Genomic DNA, 15,949 nt, shown 5'->3' with positions numbered 1-15,949 from the left:
AGTGTCTTTGCAGAAAACTTTATGAAAATAATACCGCTATGATGATGTTACCGATGTTACCAAAGCTAAGACCTTAAGTCAGATGATCGTTCAGCAAAACATAGTAACCTCTGCTATGATCATAGGAACACGAACTAGCGGGAAATTTGTTTGGAAATACAGGTTACTGGTACAGAATTGTTTTGATCCCTGCAGAGAGTTCAGGGTAGCCAAAATGATCATGGGAGTGGAGAAACTTTCTTATGGGGACAAAAGTCCTCTTTAGCATGGAAAGAGTAAGGTCTGGGAGGAACTATAATTGAGCTATATAAAATCATGAAGAGCCTAGAGAGGGCAAAAATAGAATTAATGTTGATAAAATATTACCACACCGCATATTAAAGCTTGAAGGGGGTAGATTCAAATGATAGATTCAAAACAAGAGGAATCATTCCTCACACAGGGTGGAGAAGCATAAGAAATTAGTTAAAATAGGGACAACAGGGTTTGGATAATTCAGAGATAAAAGAAAAAGTTAAGGATGCAGAAGGGAAGCTTTGAATGATAGATGCTATATCAGCATGGCTCAGTGGAAAGAGCATGTACTTGGGAGTCAAAGGTCATGGATTCTAATTCCGGCTCCCCCACATGTCTGCTGTGTGACCCTGGGCAAGTCACTTAACTTCTCTGAGCCTGTTACCTCATCTGTAAAATGGGGGTTAAGACTGTGAGCCCCATGTGGGACAACGTGATCACATTTTATCTCCCCTCCAGTGCTTAGAACAGTGCTTTGCACATAGTAAGCACTTAACAAATGCCATCATTATATTATTATTATTCTGGATGGATCTTAGGGGACAACTATCATACTGTTCCTCTAATAATTGAATTATAATTATAATAATAATAAATTGTAGTATTTGTTAGATGCTTGCTAGGTCTTAAGCACTATGCTAACGACTGGTGTATATACAATATCAGGTCAGACACAGGCCCTATCCCACATGAGGCACATAGTCTAAGAGGGAAGGAAAAGACATATGTAATCCCCATTTTACAGAGGAGGAAACTGAGGTACAGAGAAGTTAAGTGACTTGCCCTAGATCACATGGCAGACAAGTGGCAGAGCCGGGATTAGAACCCAAGTCTCCTGATTCCCTCTCTTGTGGTTTTTCCACTGGGCCACATGCTGCAACATTGGGATGGATTTAGTGGCTGATTTTTATGAACTCTCCTGTTCCATATTTTGATAGTGGTAGTTGTAGATATTTCAAGATGACTAGTGCATGCTAATGAAAATTAAATAGTTAAATTGTCTGACTCCTGGCTTTGGGATTGGCAAGAAGAGAGAATTTTGAACCTCCTTTGGAAAGATATATGAGAAATGCGATATGACCTGAAATACCAAATCTGAGACACTCCTTTGATTGTTCCATAATGCTTTTTCCTTTGAGATACATAATGAATGTCCATGGTCTGTTCAGTGTTGTTATTTCAGAATGTAGAGCTTTGGGAAAAGAGTATATTCATTTCCTCGATCTGCCTTTCAGACACGGGAGAAGTGCTAAAGCATGCACGCTTCAAAGACAAATTGCTGCTTGCTGTGATGTTCAATGTTAACAGGATTGAAAGAGAACCAAATGCTGTGCCAGAGATATGACACACAAAGCCACTGCATAACTAACTGTTCGGACTAAGTCTGTGAGAAGTCAGAAGCAGAAGATAAATATGCATGGAACATTTCATCTTGGGTGGCCTGCTGCAGAATCATCTCTGGAGACTTTGGTAGAAGTTGTACTAATCCCAATTCTTGCTTCTTAGCCACAATTTATGCCAGAGAAAATGACTGGCAGCAAAGGGCAACCACGCTTGCTCAGTTACTTGTAAATAGCCTATGGCAGTCAACAAAGCCTGATTGATTTCTTGGGGTCCATTGTAAAGTGTACGTGAGGGAATCCTGATGAATTTTTAGGGTGAGAATAATTTTGGGAGAGGCAGAGGCATAGGAACCAAAGTCGAGAGGAGCCTGGGAAAACATCAGAACAGCAGCCAAGTGGGTTTGGTAACTCAAGTCAGTATTATTCAGTAGGAGGTTAACTGTGTAAGAAAATCTGACCGCAGTGAGTGCATGACTTCAGCTAAAATTAACCATCCAGGCTTCACTTGTCTGCTGAGCTCATTTAACCAGACACCCTCTGAGAGGGACGAAGACACTGCCTTTGGATTATTCTTCTTCGGGCTAACTATGCCAATAAGCACGAATTTATGGGTCCCCACCCGGGGCAGAAGTAAAGATTCCTGTGATCATTATAAAACAGTAAGCAAAAGCTCTTGACTCTTTGACATTATCACACTCATCGTGCTGTGGGGTGATGATAAGGATTGGCTTGGTTGCAGCTTATTTGGGTTTCAGTTATATGGGGGCATGTTTCCAATTGCTTTTCTTTTTAGTGTGGATTTCTAGCCCTTTGATGAAGCCTTTCATCTTTTTAATGGTATGCGAAATAAGCTACCACCCTTATTTCAGTAGGCATTGTGGTCTAAGAAACTAGTGAGATCAATCCAGAGAAAGTTGAGTGGATTACTCCTGAAGTTACTAAAGTCCGAATACTGCTCTGGCAGCTCAGAAAATTATACCTCCAAAGATGTAAAATGTTCAAAAGAGCTAGTTTTAATGGATTTGAAGAGATGTATCTTGCCAGCTCATATAAATGGAGGCTCATTTTCTTTATCATCTGGGTGTGCAAGGGAATTCAAGCAGGTGTTTTTCCAGCATGGCTTTTGTATAGATTAAATACTTGAATCAAATTGGAAAGGAGACTAAAGAAGTGGCCTGCTTTTAGCTTCTGCATGGACTGAGTCCCAAAAGTAAAAAAATGATATTTAATTACACTGGGAACAGAGTACTGATGGTGCAAATCAAATTCACCCCACTGCTGTGGGCTGTAGAGTGGTCCCATGCCATGTCAGGGGCACTAGCTGCTGTTCCTTGTGTTGCTTCTTGGACTTTCTGAAACTTGTCCACAGAGACATGAAAATAACACCTTTTTCTCCTCCCACACTCAGTTAACTATTGAGCATATATTTGTTGGCCAAGAACTAAATAGAAGTGCTATTAATGATCCAGCCATCAGAATGGTCACTTTCATGGGGATTCGGCAGGTTATATATACGCTTTTATGCCTGCAAGGGATCCTTAAAGCTCACAGGCTGGTTATTATTTTGGTATTTAAGTGCCAACTCTGAATCAAGAATTGTTCTAAGTTCAAGTGAAGTTTAAACATCCTTGGGATTTTTTTTTGAGTTTTGGCAAACGTATTAAGAGCCAGTATTATTAACTAAAGGTCCTCAAGACCTTAAGCTCATTATGGGCAGGGAACATGTCTGCTAATTCTGTTCTATTGTTCTCTCTCAGTAGCTAGTACAGTGCTCTACACATAGTGAGCAGTCAATAATTGCCATCAATTGAATAAAATGTAGATTAATAAATGTTGTATAGCGTATTCTTATTTTGCTTTCTTGTGTTATTGAAGAGGTCAGTGGAGAAATCATTTATAGTAACATTATTTAAATAAAAAATCCTAGCGATGTAACCTTATAATAATAATAATAATAATGGTATTTGTTAAGTGCTTACTATGTGCTAAGCACTCGCATAGATACAAGGTAATCAGGTTGTCCCACAGAGGGCTCACAGTCTTAATACCCATTTTACAGATGAGGTAATTGAGGCATAGAGAAGTTAAGTGATTTGCCCAACGTTTACACAGCTGACAAGTGGCAGAGCGGGATTAGAACCCATGACCTCTGACTCCCAAGCCCGGGGTCTTTCCACTAAACCACACTGCTTCTCTTGATGCTCTGAAATTTTTTGTACGTAAAAATCTGTGTCTTTAAAAGAGACATTGAGATTTATGGTTTTCAGGTATTTCACAGCCTAGCTAAGATTTTTTTATTCTGTGATTAACCTTTGTTACCCCTCCTCCAAAATAACATGCCTGGTGGGTAGAGAACAAGCCTACCAACTCTGTTGTGTCAGATGCTTCCCAGATCTTAATTCAGTGTTCTGCACACAGTAAACACTCAGTAAATATCACTGATGATGATGATTAATGTTCATTAGAACTTAAAAAATGATTGAAGCTCTTCCAGTTTTTTTGGTAAGGCAGGATTACTTTGCAACGGTTCTATCTCCACAGATTATAATTGTCAAAAACTTTTTAATGGTAGTGCTGGGGCTTCCCTCTTACCAATTGCAGGGTTTTTTTTCAACATTTTATATGTGACTTTATAGAAACGTCCTTTTTGTAAAAAGGGTGCGCCTCTGGTTTTTCATCTCACAGCCTATGCCTTGAGAATGAGGCTCTGCTCTGCGTGGACTTGGGTGGGCAGGTCTTGGAATTGCATCCCTCCATTTTCCTTACATGATGCAGCTCCTCTCCCTTTTTGCAGCTCTTAGAATGAATCAGCTTCATTAGTCATGTGATTTGTTCTTTAAGAACTGAAGCAACAAATTTAAAGAACAAATCACATGAACCCCACACCCTTTCTTCCTTTTTCCAGCCTGTTCCCCACATTTAAGGATCCTAACATCTTCAGGGTGGTGCAGAATTCTCCCCCACAGCTTCAGGTATGATACCTACCAACAAGTGAGAATGCATTCGCTGAGGCCATATCCTGAGACTCATTCGAAGAAACTCCAGAGTATGCCATTTAGGCTGTGTTCACTCAAAGGCCCAAAGAGTGGGATTTAAGATGAAATCAGGCCTTCTCAGTGCAGAATATGATCTAGGCCTCAGCAAAACATTTTTTGTCATGGTTAAGAACTTGACTTGTTAAGAAAAGAGGGCCCATTTGCAGTCACACTGATTCAGTCACTTCTGGGAATTGATTTATTAAAAAAAAATGTTCATATCAAATTTCCCACTTAGAGCCCAGCAGAGTGCCTTTAAGGTCTTACTAGGTTTCTGCTAAAATAGAGTGGACCCCTCCAGTGATAATGTTAAATAAATGTTTGTTCTAATGCTTATCTTTAGCTGAAGGGTTTGGAGACCTTTAGATAGAATTCTTCCACTCCTTGTGCAAAGTGCACTGAATTTGTAGTTTTAAACAGAAATAATAATTATACAAGCCATCTATTGTGCCAGAGAATAAACATTCCCACACTATATTCTTTAACTCTATGAACTTTGTGCACCTTGAATCTTTACAAAATGACACCTGAACTGGTCATCATTTGAGATAAGTTGCACAGGGAATGCGTAATGGGCTGTCCTCTATATGGATAACGATTAGAGATATTCCTATTGTAGTGAAAGTCAATGACTTGTATCTAATTTAGAATTGTTGTGACTTCTGCTGTCTTCATGCTCTGTGGGCTAGCCCTAACACAGGCGTAGCATTGTAAAGCTCGTGGCTGAGGGGTTCATTGGTGTGACCAATGATGTTAGCCAATAATGACAAGTCCTTGTTCAGTTCTAATTATGGTACATGCTGTCAAAAAGATAGTGTTCAGCTGTGACTGTGATGTCTGAGTCATGCTCATGAGGGTTTGAGTCCTAAAATCCCTGTAAAGGAAATACTTATAAGCAGCAAATGTCTGATTAGTCAGTAATTAATGAACAGAGTGAGGGAGAACTCTTGAGAAATTTTAAATGGAGCTCTATCACTTTGATTCCCTGGGAGCAATTGTGACAAGAGACTATAGAAGAGAGCCTCTGGTATTAGGCACCTAGAGTTAAAGTAAATAATTACACAGTTTCAATTTCTGCAACTGGAAAACTCTTGGTCTCCTGCAGAAGGAGTTGTCACTGTCCTATCTGCTGACTGAGTTCCCTGGGTGGCATAGTGAGTGCCCAAACAACCAACTGCCATCATGGCCCATGGGAGAGGACACTTACTTCCTATAGAAACCATGGCTTCCTCCCCTACTTCCTGAGAAGAGAGAGTGAATCAGCAAGAGTTTGAGTTTGAGAGCACAGAGAGATGGGCACAGGGTAACAGGATCATGTGGTACCAGTCTACAATGCAGTAAAATGAACAGAAGAGGAGAGGGATGAGAAACAGGAGAAAGCAAAGTAGATTGAATAGAATAAAATGGAGATGAGAAGAGAAAATTAGAGGCAAGAAGAACAAGGTGATAGAGGAAAAGGAGTGAAGGAACTGAGAGAGGGAAATAGTAGAGAAACAAAAAACAAGAAAAAGAGAGAACAAGAGTTGAGGTAATAAGGAGAAAGGAGGTGAGCATGAGAGGAGATGAGATTGAAAAGAAAATTTCTGGAAAAGAAGGATAAAGAAAGGAGAGCAGTAAGAGAGGAGGATAAAAAGTACTATGTCCATTCCACCTTGGCAAACACTGGTTATTTCCATTTGTATTTTGTACAATGTATACAATGTATGTCATAAAAGCTAATCTTGGCCTCCGGAGAGGCAGTGGTGGAAGCTCTGCTGTTTGATTTCATTCTTCTGACTTCTTTTGAGATCTAGAGGCCCTTAGGACCTTTTCTTTTGACCAGCTTGATTTCTACTCAGTCCTATTGCTTTGATTTGTCTATAGTGTCTTTCACTTCCAAACAGGCCATGTATCCTTCCAACAATTCTATTTTTGATCAATTTTACTTTTTGGGGTAACAAAATCCCTTACTACTTTGAACCTCAGCCTCTGGCCTCTGAAACAGCTTTGAAATATTCATATGGAGAACCTGTAAGTGCCCCGCTCTGAGAATCAGTCAATCAGTAATACTTATTGAGCACTTGTATGCAGAACACTGTACTAAGTGCTTGGAATAATAAAATAGATCCTTGCTTTTAAGGATCTTAGCATCTAGTGGGTGAGACAAACACAAAATAATTACAGATAAATAAAAGGAGAAGGGGAAGCTGGATATGTGGATGAATATGTCAAGTAGTAGAATATGTAAGTTGATATGTTCAGAAGTGCTATGGATGGTTGTAAGTGTTTACTTGCAGGGGTGGGCCAGAAGGATGCAATAGTAATGGAGAGGATATGACCTGGTTAGAAGAAAACCTAATTGAAAAACACCTCGTGGAGGAGATGTAAGGACTTTGAAAATGGAGAGAGCTGAGGTACTGCTGATTTGAAGTGGAGGGAATTTCAGGCAAGATGAAGGGCATTAGCAAGGTGTCAGTGGTAGGAAAGTTAAGAACAAGGCACCGTGAAAGGGGGAGCTTAAGGGAAACAAGGAGCATGAGCTGGAGTGTAATTAGAGAAGACAGTGATAAACAAAGGGAGAGAGCAGATGGAGCATCTGAAGACAACAGGATTTTCTACTTGGTGTGGAGAGAAATAAGTAAACTTTTCTCTGAGATGTGAGATGTAGATAGAATTTGCTGTAAAATCAGCAGCAATATAACTTATTTCATCTAAAACAGACACCCCAATCTCACCCAGGCTCCACACCTATGCTTTCTTTCTTGGACTGTTTCTCCGAAGCCCTGCAAGAATGTGGACTCAGTCTTTCTGGTGGAAGTGGGAAGAGAATAATTTATCTTTTAATTCTTAAGTGTTTCATGCCCCTTGTTTTCCTCTCCTTTCTTGAACCCACATCTAACCTCAGGTCTTGGGATTTTACCCAGTCAAGGAAAGCTTTCCTGAAACCTCCACTATGAGTGTCAGAAGAGTCATGGCAATTCCCCTTCAAGGATTGATAATTTAGTTAGGCACCCATATCTTCAGTTTTCTGTTGTAAACACTCTTGGTTTTCTGGAGGAGCAATAGCATCAAGTACATTCTCCCTCAGGCCTGGAACTCTCTCCCCCTTCATACCTGAGAGTCCACCATTCTCCCCAACTTCAAAACCTCCTAAAATCACATTTCTTCTAGGAGGCCTTTTCTGAGTAGGCCCTTTATTTCAGCTCACAAGTTTCCTGCCCTTTCTTCTGCATTGACTATGCACTTGACCTTGTAATAATAGTAATAATAATAACTGTGGTATTTTTTACTATATGCCAGGCACTGTACTAAGCACTGGGGTGGATACAAGCAAATTAGATAGGACAGAGCCCCTGTCCTATGTGGGGCTCTCAATCTGAATCCCCATTTTACAGATGAGGTAACTGAGGCACAGAGAAGTGAAGTGACTTTCCCAAGGTCACACAGCAGACAAGTGTTGGAGGCAGGATTAGAACCCATGATCTTCTGATTCCCAGGCCTGTGCTGTACCCACTGCACCATGCTTAAGCACTTTGCTACGCTAGCCCCGCAACACTTAAGTAAATATTCTTGTACTCTACTATTTCCCCTGTCTGTAATGTATTTTGCTGTCTGTTCCCCACTGTAGATTAAGCCCCTTATTGGTAGGGATCGTGTCTACCAACGCTGTTGTTCTTGTGTTCTCCCAGGATCTTAGTGCAGTGATCTGCATACAGTAATTTTTCAGTAAATAGCATTGATTGACTGATTGAAAAAATCACTCCCATGAAGAATCACAGTTGCTGAAATCAGCCCAGTGGATGGAACATCTAGGAAAAACTGATGAAGTTTTCATCTTTCAGACTATAAGCTCCTCATGGGCAGGGAATGTGTCTACCAACTCTGTAGTATCCTAAGTGCTCAGCACAGTGCTCTGAACACAGTAAGCACTCAATGAATATCATTGAGTGATTGATGTTTAATAAATAATAAATAATAATGGTATTTGTTAAGTGCTTAGTATTTGCTAAGCACTGTTCTAAGCACTGGGGGGATACAAGGTAATCAGATTGCCTCACGTGGGACTCACATTCTTAATCCCCATTTTACAGATGAGGTAACTGAGGTGCACAGACGTTAAGTGACTTGCCCAAAGTCACACAGCTGACAAGTGGCAGAGGAGGGATTAGAACCCATGACCTCTGACTCCCAAGCCCATGCTCTTTCCACTGAGCCACGCTGCTTCTCAGGGTCCAAATTGGAATTGCTCCATAATGCTTATTGTTCATAAGGGTGACCCTTCAGGGGTCTCATCAACCTCTGATGTAAGGAAGGAGGGATCAGTTCTTTCTGCCTTTCTGATGGGTCCATCCCTGAGAGAGACCAAAGAATGACCCTGACACTTGAGGAAGGCACTGTGTGGCGAGTCTTGAATAATCACCAATATTTTCAGGTTTTGTACCATGGATGATTTTTCTTAGAGAAAAGTTTCTGAAATTGCTGTCTGGCTGCACCCTCTGGCTCATCCCCAACTCTTGATAGACAATGTCATGCTTGTGTGGCTGGTAGAACAATCCCATTCAAATCCTTGAGCATCTCCTACAAAACACTTTGGGCAAGTTCTGCAACACTGCCTATTTCCAAAATAACTATTGACCAGTCACACCTCCCATTCAGACTTCAGGAACTGAAAAAAAAATTAGACTTAGGCATTTCTTGTACCTTATTTTGGAGTACCAAGGGTCCAGTCCCAGAACAGTAGTTTATTGTTATATTGCTTACGAGTTGTTTTTTTATTAAAATGAGGAAACTGCTTTAGGATTACACAATGGTGTTTACTAACTGTATCAACCACATTGGAAAATAGCAAAAGCACCTGCTGAATGTTTGCATCTCAAATAAGTTACACTGTGGTTTATTTTGATGTCTGATTGGGGAACCCATGAACTCTTCTGAATAAAGTCAGAACTCTTCATCTTCTAGTTTTGAAGTGAAAGCCAGGAGAACCCAGTGGTATTCAAATAGAGGGACTCCAAGCCTCATTCATGAATGGGTGGGGAGGGGTGGTTGTTTATATATATCAGCAGCATGGCTTAGTGGAAAGAGCACGGGCTTGGGAGTCAGAGGTCGTGGGTTCTAATCCTGTCTCTGCCACTTGTCTGCTGTGTGAACTTGAGCAAGTCACTTAACTTCTCTGTGCCTCAGTGACCTCATCTGTAAAATGGGGGTGAAGACTGTGAGCCCCACGGGGGACAACCTGATTGCCTTGTATATACCTGAGCACTTAGAACAGTGCTTGGCACATGGTAAGCGCTTAACAAATACCAACATTATTATCATTATTATTATATTGTATATATTATTATAATATATTATTATAATTATATATTTGCAAGTTATCAGGTGGACCAAGTCCCTGTCCCCATAAGGTTTAGAGTCTAAGTTTGAGGAAGGGGGATTTAATCCCCATTTTACAGTTGAGGTAGCTGAAGCTAAATTAAATGTCTTGCCCAAGATCACATAGGAGTCAAGTGGCAGAATGGAGATTAGAACTCAGGTCCCCTGAGTCCCAGGCTCCATTTTCTTTCCACTAGGCAATGCTGCTTCTCAGTTTTGTGTGTGGGTAATTTGAGCAAAAATCTGCATGGGAGGGTATTAGTTTGTATATTAGTCCGCATACGGATATCTGAAGCTCAAAGAGAGGGAGACTGAAACCAGCTCACAAGTTCTATGCCTCTTTGCATTCAGAAAAGATTCATAAACATTAATAAACACAACTACTATGCCAGATTACAAGGCTCTGCCAAAAAGTAATTTTGAAGATGTTCTGGAAGGTTTCCATTATTAATCAAATAGATTCTGTCAGCATTGAATACAGAATATGTAGTTTATTGAAAAGTAAACGGTGACCTTGGTAATTCTCAGGGGGACTTTTAGCAAAGGAGTGAATACTAATTGCTTCTACCTTCTCTGAATTCTGGAGGCACCTCAAAAGACTTGGTATTGGTATAGATTTGAATAAATAGTAAAAAGGCATGTTTATAAATTGACATGCTCTATGTCATTTCTCTGGCTCCCACTCTTTCTGACCTATTTCTCCAACTGCAAAAGCAGATTCTGCCTGCCATGCCTCATTACAATGGTTGTGAAAGCAGATTATTCCTTGTAAATTAAAATGGGGAGGATCAAATGAGATGTCTAATAAAGGGCTTTATACTCTTGGTAGAAAGTGGAGTGCAGTTACTGTTTCTCTCTTTGGGAACTCTGGTCTCAGTAGGGAATATAATTTTACAATCTTCTTTCTGCAACTAAATTCTGTAAATAAATTCCTCTTTGCCTATACTTTTCTTCATGGTATTTCTTAAGTGCTTAATGTGTGCTAGGCACTAAGCGCTAAATGGGTTGCAAACTAATCAGGTTGGACAGAGTCCATGTCCCACATGGGGTTCACAGCCTTAATCACCATTTTGCCCATGAGGCAACTGAAGCATAGAGAAGTCAAGTGACTTACCCAATGTCACACAGCACTCGTCACTTGACTTCTCTGTGCCTCAGTTTCCTCAACTGTAAAATGTGTGTTCAGTAGAGAAGATCCCATTTCTTTCAAATGGGCCCATAAGGAGGAAAAAAAAAAAAGATGAAGGAACATGATTTGTCATCTTTGTGTCTTTACAGTTTTGTCTATCTCTTCTTCTTTCAAATATGGAAGTTCAACAAGTTTGTTTTACCCCAGTAGGCATAGTGAGCTTAATGTACAATAGTAGAAAGAGTATCTTAGAAATAAGCAGTGTATGTTAGTTTGGGGTGCATGGTAGGTACAGACAATTAAGTGAGAGATGTCTAGAATATGTAGGTTCCAAACTTCCATTAGATAATGGGACCCAAGGTAGGCTCCTCCTTTCTCTTCTCCCCAGCCCCACTGCACTTATGTACCTATCTGTAATTTTGTTTATTTGTATTGATGTCTGTCTCCCCTCATCTAGACTGTAAGCTTGTTTTGGGCAGGGAATGCCACTCTTTACTGTTGTGTTGTACTTTCCCAAGCACTTATTACAGTGCTCTGCACACAGTAAGTGCTCAATAAATATGATTGAGGAGGAAAGAGAAGCAGTTTGGCTTAGTGGATAGAGCATGGGCCTAGGACTCAGAAGGACCTGGATTCTAAACCTGGCTCCTCCACTTATCTGCTGTGTGACCTTGGGCAAATCACTTAACTCCTCTGGGCCTCAGTTACCTCATCTGTAAAATGGGGATTATCCCCCCGTCTCACCTCCTTCCCTTCCCCACAGCTCCTGTATATATGTATATATGTTTGTACATATTTATTACTCTATTTATTTATTTTACTTGTACATATCTATTCTATTTATTTTATTTTGTTAATATGTTTGGTTTTGTTCTCTGTCTCCCCCTTCTAGACTGTGAGCCCACTGTTGGGTAGGGACTGTCTCTATATGTTGCCAACTTGTACTTCCCAAGCGCTTAGTACAGTGCTCTGCACACAGTAAGCACTCAATAAATACGATTGATTGATTGACTGATTAAGACTGTATGCAACCTGATTAGCTTATATCTACCCCAGTGCTTAGAACAGTGTTTGGCACATATTAAGTGCTTAACAAGCTCCATTATTAATATTATTACAAGCTGGTCATCCACCATGGCTTATCCTTCAGTGCAATAGGAGTCAAACAAAGTGGGATCACTAGTCCTCCTTCTGTTACCATTTATCCTTTTCCACCTTCCCCTAAACTCCTGTGTGGTTCCTAAAATATGGGGTTTCATTACTGTCTAAAAAAAAATACCTGGTATACGTCCATACTCAACCATCTAGCTCACTTTTTAGATGGTGAGCCACCCACAAGCCAGGGACTATGTCATATTTGTTTATCCTTTATTATATTCTTCACCGACACTTTATATACAGTGCTTTTCCCCATAATATCAATCAATCAGTTGTATTTATTGAGCGTTTAGTAAGTGCTTGGCAGAGTATCATATAAGAGTTGGTGAACACATTCCCTGCCCACAAAGAGATTACAGGCATTCAACAAATGCCAATGAATGGATGAATGAATGATTGAGTGAATGTGTAAACATGATGTTTTTAAACATACCTTGTGAAAATTATCTAATGGTTTAAGAGGAAAAAGTTGTTAGTACACAAAATATAATTGCAGCAGCTCACCAGTCATTACTAGAACAATTTAGCCAATAATAATTTTATTTACTACTTGTCAACATCCATATGAAAGGCTAGAGTAGAGATAAGATAAATGGATTAGATACAGTCTGTGTAGCGTTAGAAAAAGGGAGAACAGGTATTTAAACCCCATTTTACAGATGTGGAAACTGAGGCACAGAGAAGTTGTGACTTGCCTAATGTCATAGAGGAAGCATATGGCAGAGCCATAATTAGAACCTGGGTCTCCTGATTATCAATTGACTGTTCTTTCCACTAAGCAACACTGCTACCAACCTCTGTAAAAATAAACAGCATCCTGGCATTGTTGGGTTTTTTAATGTTAAATGGATGAAGCATTAGAAAACAGCTGATTAGAACTGATTGCTTCTCCTGGTAATAATGTGCAGAGAAACAAGATCTCTGCATTTGCATTATCCATTTCAGTTCTCACTTATAAGTCCTCTTGGTTGTTCAATTCAAGCTTAACCACTCATAACAGCAGCAGATGTTCCTCATAGCAACAGCCTTCCTTTTTCTCCTAAGTGTTTACATGGTTAAAATACAGAGCTGTTTTGAGTCAGCTTTATTCCTTAAACATTTAAAGGTGGGGGGGGGGGGTCGCTTCTTTCTGTTTTTCTAACTGAAAATACCCATTTCTGTGCCCCAGCACACAATATTTGTTTTTCAACCCTGTTTTTCAGGCTGTTTTTCTTTCCAGGTCCTTCATAAAATGAGGAGAATAGGGAATCACACAGCCATTGAAAATGTAGTGTGTAAAGGTGGAAGTGGAGGACAAATGAGGGAAGGCTGTGTAACATTTCCACGGTGGAATTCTGCGGCCAACTATAATTATTAACATCATCTCAGTCCTCCAGGGTATTGAAATATAACATTAAAAGAACTGTTTGTTTTATTCCAAGAGAAAAATAATCGTGGAGGAATGAAAGAGGAGGAAGCAATGGGACGGGTCAAAGGGTCAGCAAGCACCATCCCCACAAATAAGACTGTCCTTTAATTTTCTCCATTACAGTTCATATTGGCAATTGAGGTAGCTAGCAGGGATTTATAGAACCTTACAGCTTCTCAGTGAGCATTTCTTCAGAGAAGAACAAAGTCACTTGGAGTTCCTTTCTGGTTATACTGTGGAAGGTAACTATATATTTGGAGTTGATTTTTGGATTTTCTCTTGCAATGAACCAGTGTGTTGAACTGCATTGACTAGATAGAACCCCTGATGCTGTTGGATCTGTGTGAGGAAGAATTGCAGCAAAGTAAAATAATTGATGTTAGCATTGGCAGCTGGGGTGGGTGACCCATCATTGTTCTTTGGGGACTTTGTTGAAGTGTGAACTAGGAATTTAAGGCTCATTTAGGATCAGTGGGATCATGTTTCTTTGCTTTTGAGAGTTTAGAGTGAATGTCTTCTATGCAAGCCCAGGGGAAAGACTTTCATGTAAGTATGATGTACACACATACATGTGTGTGTGTGTGTGTACATATATTTCCTATGAGGAAACACCAGAGGGTTAGCAGACAGAAATTCTTTGATAATTTTCTACTGTTGTTGATGATCCCTTGTGAGAGAGCAAGAGGACTAATGCATTTCCCAAGGGTGTAAGATTTCATGATCCTATCAGTAAAGGAACTTTTCCCTTTCAACTGTGATTTGCATATGAATGCTTTATTTTGGGATGTGGTGTTTGGGAGTTTCTGAAGCAAGAATCAACAGTTTCTATGTGGCTTTTATTTTCCCTGATTCATTTTCTTTGTCACAGCAATTGTGAGTCTGTAGGTGATTAAACTCAGTCAAAACTAATCAAAGAAACAGGTGTTGGCTTCATTTGTTAGCACTTGACTCCTTTGAAGGGACTCTGCATTTTCAAAATTGAGTCTACTCGTTAATGTCTTCTTCCTGAAAAACCCTATAAACGGGGCCCTTCCTGTGGTAATTTCTCCACAAGGAGAAAAGATATGAAAGAGGAGAAATACTTACTGTGAAAAGTAGAAATCCTGTTTCTGCAAACGACCCTGGTACAGGGTGCTTAGTTCCAAGTCTGCTACTCCATTCAGGCCTTAGTGAGTTTTTGAAGCTTCCTTTAGTTTTCCCCAAGCTCTGATGTCAGATCTCTCAATAGAATAAAGCCAAACTATAGTAAGTTGAATACTTCATCGGTACAATGCCTTGAATTTCAATGGTGCAAACTTGTTTCAGACAGCTCCAAAAGCAAGACTCTGTTCCAGCTTTGTAAATCCGAGAGGCTGCTTTGGATAAACCAAGTCATGAAATTCCAATATCGAGTTTGATCCGATCCCTAAAATTGAACATTTTCTTTTCCACAGATTTACACAGACTGGGCCAATCACTACCTAGCAAAATCTGGCCATAAGCACTTAATCAAGGATCTCCAGCAAGATGTGACCGATGGCGTTTTACTGGCGGAGATAATCCAAGTTGTAGGTAAGTTCCTGTTTTTGTTTTGAGTTTTTGCCTAACAATGGAGTCAAAAAATAAAAATTCTGCCTTTTACAAAGATGGAAAGAAGTGGAGGGAAAAGGTCAGTGGGGCATTTAAACTTTCAAAGACTAGGCAACATTTCTATCACGTGTTCGCACTTATTTAGATTTATTAAGGAGAATGGAAAAATATTTGATTTTCCCAATAAGAGTTCTTGACACAGAAAAATCAGCTTGAATAGCTCAATTGAATAGGCAGCTCAAGTGAACAGGTGATTGATAGACTTTCTTCTTTATGGCCTCCCATAGTCTCCCTGGTTTTCTATCCCTCAGTTTGTTACTCTCTGTGGATTGGTCTGGAAATATTTTACTAAAATGGCAGGGTGCAGGACTTTGCTAACTCGAGAATTGTATCTGAGAAATCAAGTAGCCCAGATAGCAAAAGGGAGGCATATACGTTTAATGCGGGAAAGCCAAATTTTTAGAGTGGAAGCTGTTAACATTTAATATTCTATGAATAAGCATTAACAATTTGAGAGCATGAGGACCCTTTATCATACAGAAAGACTTATCAAGATTAGTGTAAATTCTCTTCAGCCTTCGTGTTAGTCCCTGAGGGACTCTTTCGGTTTGTGATACTTCCCCATCCGTGTTGCAAGGAGGATTCAGACCAACAGAGA

The 15,949-nt window shown here is 39.9% G+C and overlaps 1 protein-coding gene across 2 annotated transcripts in view; it reads left to right on the top strand.

The window, feature by feature from the left end:
- The window catches only part of NAV2 (neuron navigator 2), a 361,092-nt gene that overhangs the window by 90,985 nt on the left and 254,158 nt on the right, over positions 1-15,949 (top strand). For both annotated transcript variants that reach the window (XM_038764952.1, XM_038764951.1), the window contains exon 2: positions 15,156-15,273. In XM_038764952.1, coding sequence (XP_038620880.1) covers positions 15,156-15,273 — 118 coding nt within the window. The remainder of the gene's footprint in view (positions 1-15,155; positions 15,274-15,949) is intronic.

Source organism: Tachyglossus aculeatus, chromosome 22 (genome assembly GCF_015852505.1).
Source record: "Tachyglossus aculeatus isolate mTacAcu1 chromosome 22, mTacAcu1.pri, whole genome shotgun sequence".
In the NCBI taxonomy this organism is placed as follows: Eukaryota; Metazoa; Chordata; class Mammalia; order Monotremata; family Tachyglossidae; genus Tachyglossus; species Tachyglossus aculeatus.
Note: the sequence above shows the minus strand (reverse complement) of the source record. Positions and strands in the feature narration are given on the sequence as shown.